The 3,200-nt window shown below is 35.2% G+C and overlaps 1 protein-coding gene across 1 annotated transcript in view; it reads left to right on the plus strand.

Annotated features, from left to right (window-relative positions):
• LOC117108752 (complement C1q tumor necrosis factor-related protein 4-like) overlaps positions 1–2,533 on the plus strand; it is a 5,485-nt gene extending 2,952 nt beyond the window's left edge. The window contains exon 2 of the mRNA XM_033250881.1: positions 1,679–2,533. Coding sequence (XP_033106772.1) covers positions 1,681–2,220 — 540 coding nt within the window. The 5' untranslated portion in view covers positions 1,679–1,680 and the 3' untranslated portion in view covers positions 2,221–2,533. The remainder of the gene's footprint in view (positions 1–1,678) is intronic.
• The last annotated feature ends 667 nt before the right edge of the window (positions 2,534–3,200 follow it).

The following is a 3,200-nucleotide window of genomic DNA, read 5'->3' on the forward strand; positions in this document are numbered from 1 at the left end:
GGGGCTGAGGTGAGAAAATTTGAGGAAATAGTACCTCTAGATGGCCAGAAATGACACTTTTAGTAAAATTCATCATCATCACATCACCATTAGTCAAAATGAAGCGCCAAAAAAAATTCTCATGATCTTTTATCAGCGATTTTTGACAACCATCGAGATCTTATTAATGTATGTGTGTATCCCATAGAAAACAAAGCTTAAAAATATTGTCTTTGAGTACCGTATGTACTTTACATAGGCCTACTTCAAAAACATGATTTCACAACCACCTCAGCCCCAACATGAGGTGAGAAAATTTGAGGAAATAGTACCTCTCGAGATGGCTGGAAATGACACTTTTATATAGTAAAATTCATCATCATCACATTACCATTATAGTCAAAATGAAACGCCAACACAGAATGTATACATTACTGTGAAAATTATAAGTAATATATAAGAAAGTACGAAACAGCAATTTGGTTCTCTTTTTTTTCTCAACGCGATGAATATGTATGTTTAATAATATACAGGTGTCCACCTATTTACAAAATAATTCAAAACAAATACTTTTAATTGCAATTTCCGGCATAGTCCGACCAAGTTATTTATTCCTAAACCAAACACAAGTTTAAAAAAAATTATCCTTTCATATAGAGGTGCAACCTATTGGAATGCACACACTTTGACAAGAATGATTTTGTTTTAAATACAAATGATAAAAATGAAAAATAAATACGTCTCCTTCAGTGATAATTTTAGGAATAATATTGATTTTTAACCTAATGTAGTGATTTTTTAATTTTTTGCGAATTTCTTCAACTTTATGTATTGATTATTTAAGGGTTTTATGATTTTATATCTCGATCTTGTGGAAGAACGATTGCCTTAATCGAACAAGTTTATTATACATGCTCTGTGCTTGTATTTTCGAGTTTGAAATAAAGTTTATATATAGAATATGTTTATGTAGAAACGGTTTGCTACAGCGGGAAAGGTATGGTTTCCCCAACCTCGAGGTCGGGGTTTCAATCCATCGTTGTGTCCTTGAGCAAGGCATTTTATCTGCATTGCTTATCTCCACCATGGAGCTATAAAATATTTTTATACCTCCATGTCTCCACCAAGAGTAATGGGTATTTGGTGGGATTGCCTGCTCCAGCGCTGATTACCAGCAGCAACCCTTAAGGCATGTGGACCCATTGACCAGGAAAAAGAATTGCGCTTTATAACCACAAGTAAAAAAAGACGCATACCGGTATGCTCTGTTTTAGCAAACCAACCAGTGGCGTAAAGAGTCGTGGGGCCCGAGGAGAACACTTTTTGGGGCTCATGAATTGCAGTAAAGTATTTGCTAACCTAAAGCATTATAAATAAAGGTTGAAAATTGCATTGAAGGCGGTGCCATTATCGTTAAAGAATAATATAAATATATTGTGTGACTTTAAACCATAGAATTAAATTCTATTTTCACAGCCTCCAGGGCCCATTTGGGCTGGTAGTTCTGATCTCCACCCCCCTCTCACCTCCGAGAGCCCATAGGTGTTACGCCACTGAAATCAACGATTGTAGTTCATAGTGTCTTTTAATGTATCTAATTTCCGACTTGATCTATCTACCGTGCTCATTATATTTTTGTTTTCCTCTTCTTTTTTGTTAACATTTTTTGCTACAATTTAATTATTTTATTTCTGTCTAGAAATGGCTTTGTTTATTGGTGCTCTGCTTGCCGTAGTAATATTGGTAGTAGCAGGTGATTGTAAACCAAAATATGATCTGACAGAGTCAGCATTTACGGCCAAGATGACAAGGAGAATCGACGCATCGCCAACCAAAAATACACCTATCGTCTTCGATTTACTCTTGACAAACATCGGCAATGACTACAATGCTAAAAATGGCAAATTTACTACTAGAATCGCAGGAACGTACGTTTTCTCCCTAAGTCTAATGAGTAAGTCCTCACCTAGCAAAATTGCGTTTGGTTGTTTGCAGAAGAATGGTAAAGAACAGTTATGCGTCTGGTCCAATGGAAACAACACCAAAGAGATGTCAAGCAATATGATCACAATCAATCTGAAAAAGGGTGATGTCGTTGACAATGTCCTAAAGGCTGGCAACAATTATGCACTTAACAACTACGGTCAAGCTGGATACTGTTCATTTACTGGCTTCTTGCTTTATCCAGAAGTTAGTGTTCTGGAAAAACTATTCAAGACCATCGACACCCTGAGTAAATAGGCATATAGGCCTATGCAAAATACTGAGGTATCCTCTTACGGTCACTCAGTAGCCTTACTTGGTGGTGGTAGTATATTCGACTAATTCGGGGAATATAAATTGACAGACAGGCAGACGACATGATATAATAAAATTTATTGCAGTGAATTTACATTGTTTACGTGTTTAACAATTATTTTGGCACTTTTATTTACACATTAAGATATATTAGTTTACGTGTTTTAACTACTATACTTTGTCACTTTTTTAACAAAATACAAGACGATGTACAATCATTGACGGTTGACACAAATCTCTTATAAATATAATAAAATAAAACGGATAAAAAAAAAAAACACCACGTGTTGATTTAAATTCTGTACAATTTCTAATCGACTCCTTCTACTATGTTTGTGACCCGTGCTCAATAAAAGTCATCCCTACCCTGAAGCCCAGTGGAATATTTTATTTTATTTTTATTCGACTTTTCACTGGAATCAATACAAAAATATACAGTATATGTAATTATAAAAAAAATCCAGTGAGAGAGCGTATCAACAGGTGCAACCACCTCTAACACGACACGTTCTCCAAATATACAAAACCCAACGGCAAATACATAAATCTACAGATCGAAAGAAAAAAAAATACACAGTTCTACATGACAAAAACATTTTGTGACCCATGTGCATGTGCTGACTGGGTCAAACTCATTGACAAACAGAAGCTCATAGTATGTGCGTAAAGGTCGCTTAAAACCATATATTGTGGAGGTTGAACATATGGGGTGAGGGAGAATCTTCTGCAAGTTTCAGTTTTGCAATGTTTGTCAACGAGTTTGAGACGGTCAAAAGTACGAAGAGAACGTGAAGAAGCGAGAGATTCATTAAAAACGAAAAAAAAATATTAAAAATCCAATTCATAATAACCAAAGAAACATTTTAAAAAAATACAAAAGATCAAGTTGTTCCCTTCGAAGGAAGAGAGGAAGTAAATTAAGA

This window comes from Anneissia japonica, unplaced genomic scaffold, assembly GCF_011630105.1.
Source record: "Anneissia japonica isolate Jap-2015-1 unplaced genomic scaffold, ASM1163010v1 scaffold287941_len684077_cov200, whole genome shotgun sequence".
NCBI classification, from domain to species: domain Eukaryota; kingdom Metazoa; phylum Echinodermata; class Crinoidea; order Comatulida; family Comatulidae; genus Anneissia; species Anneissia japonica.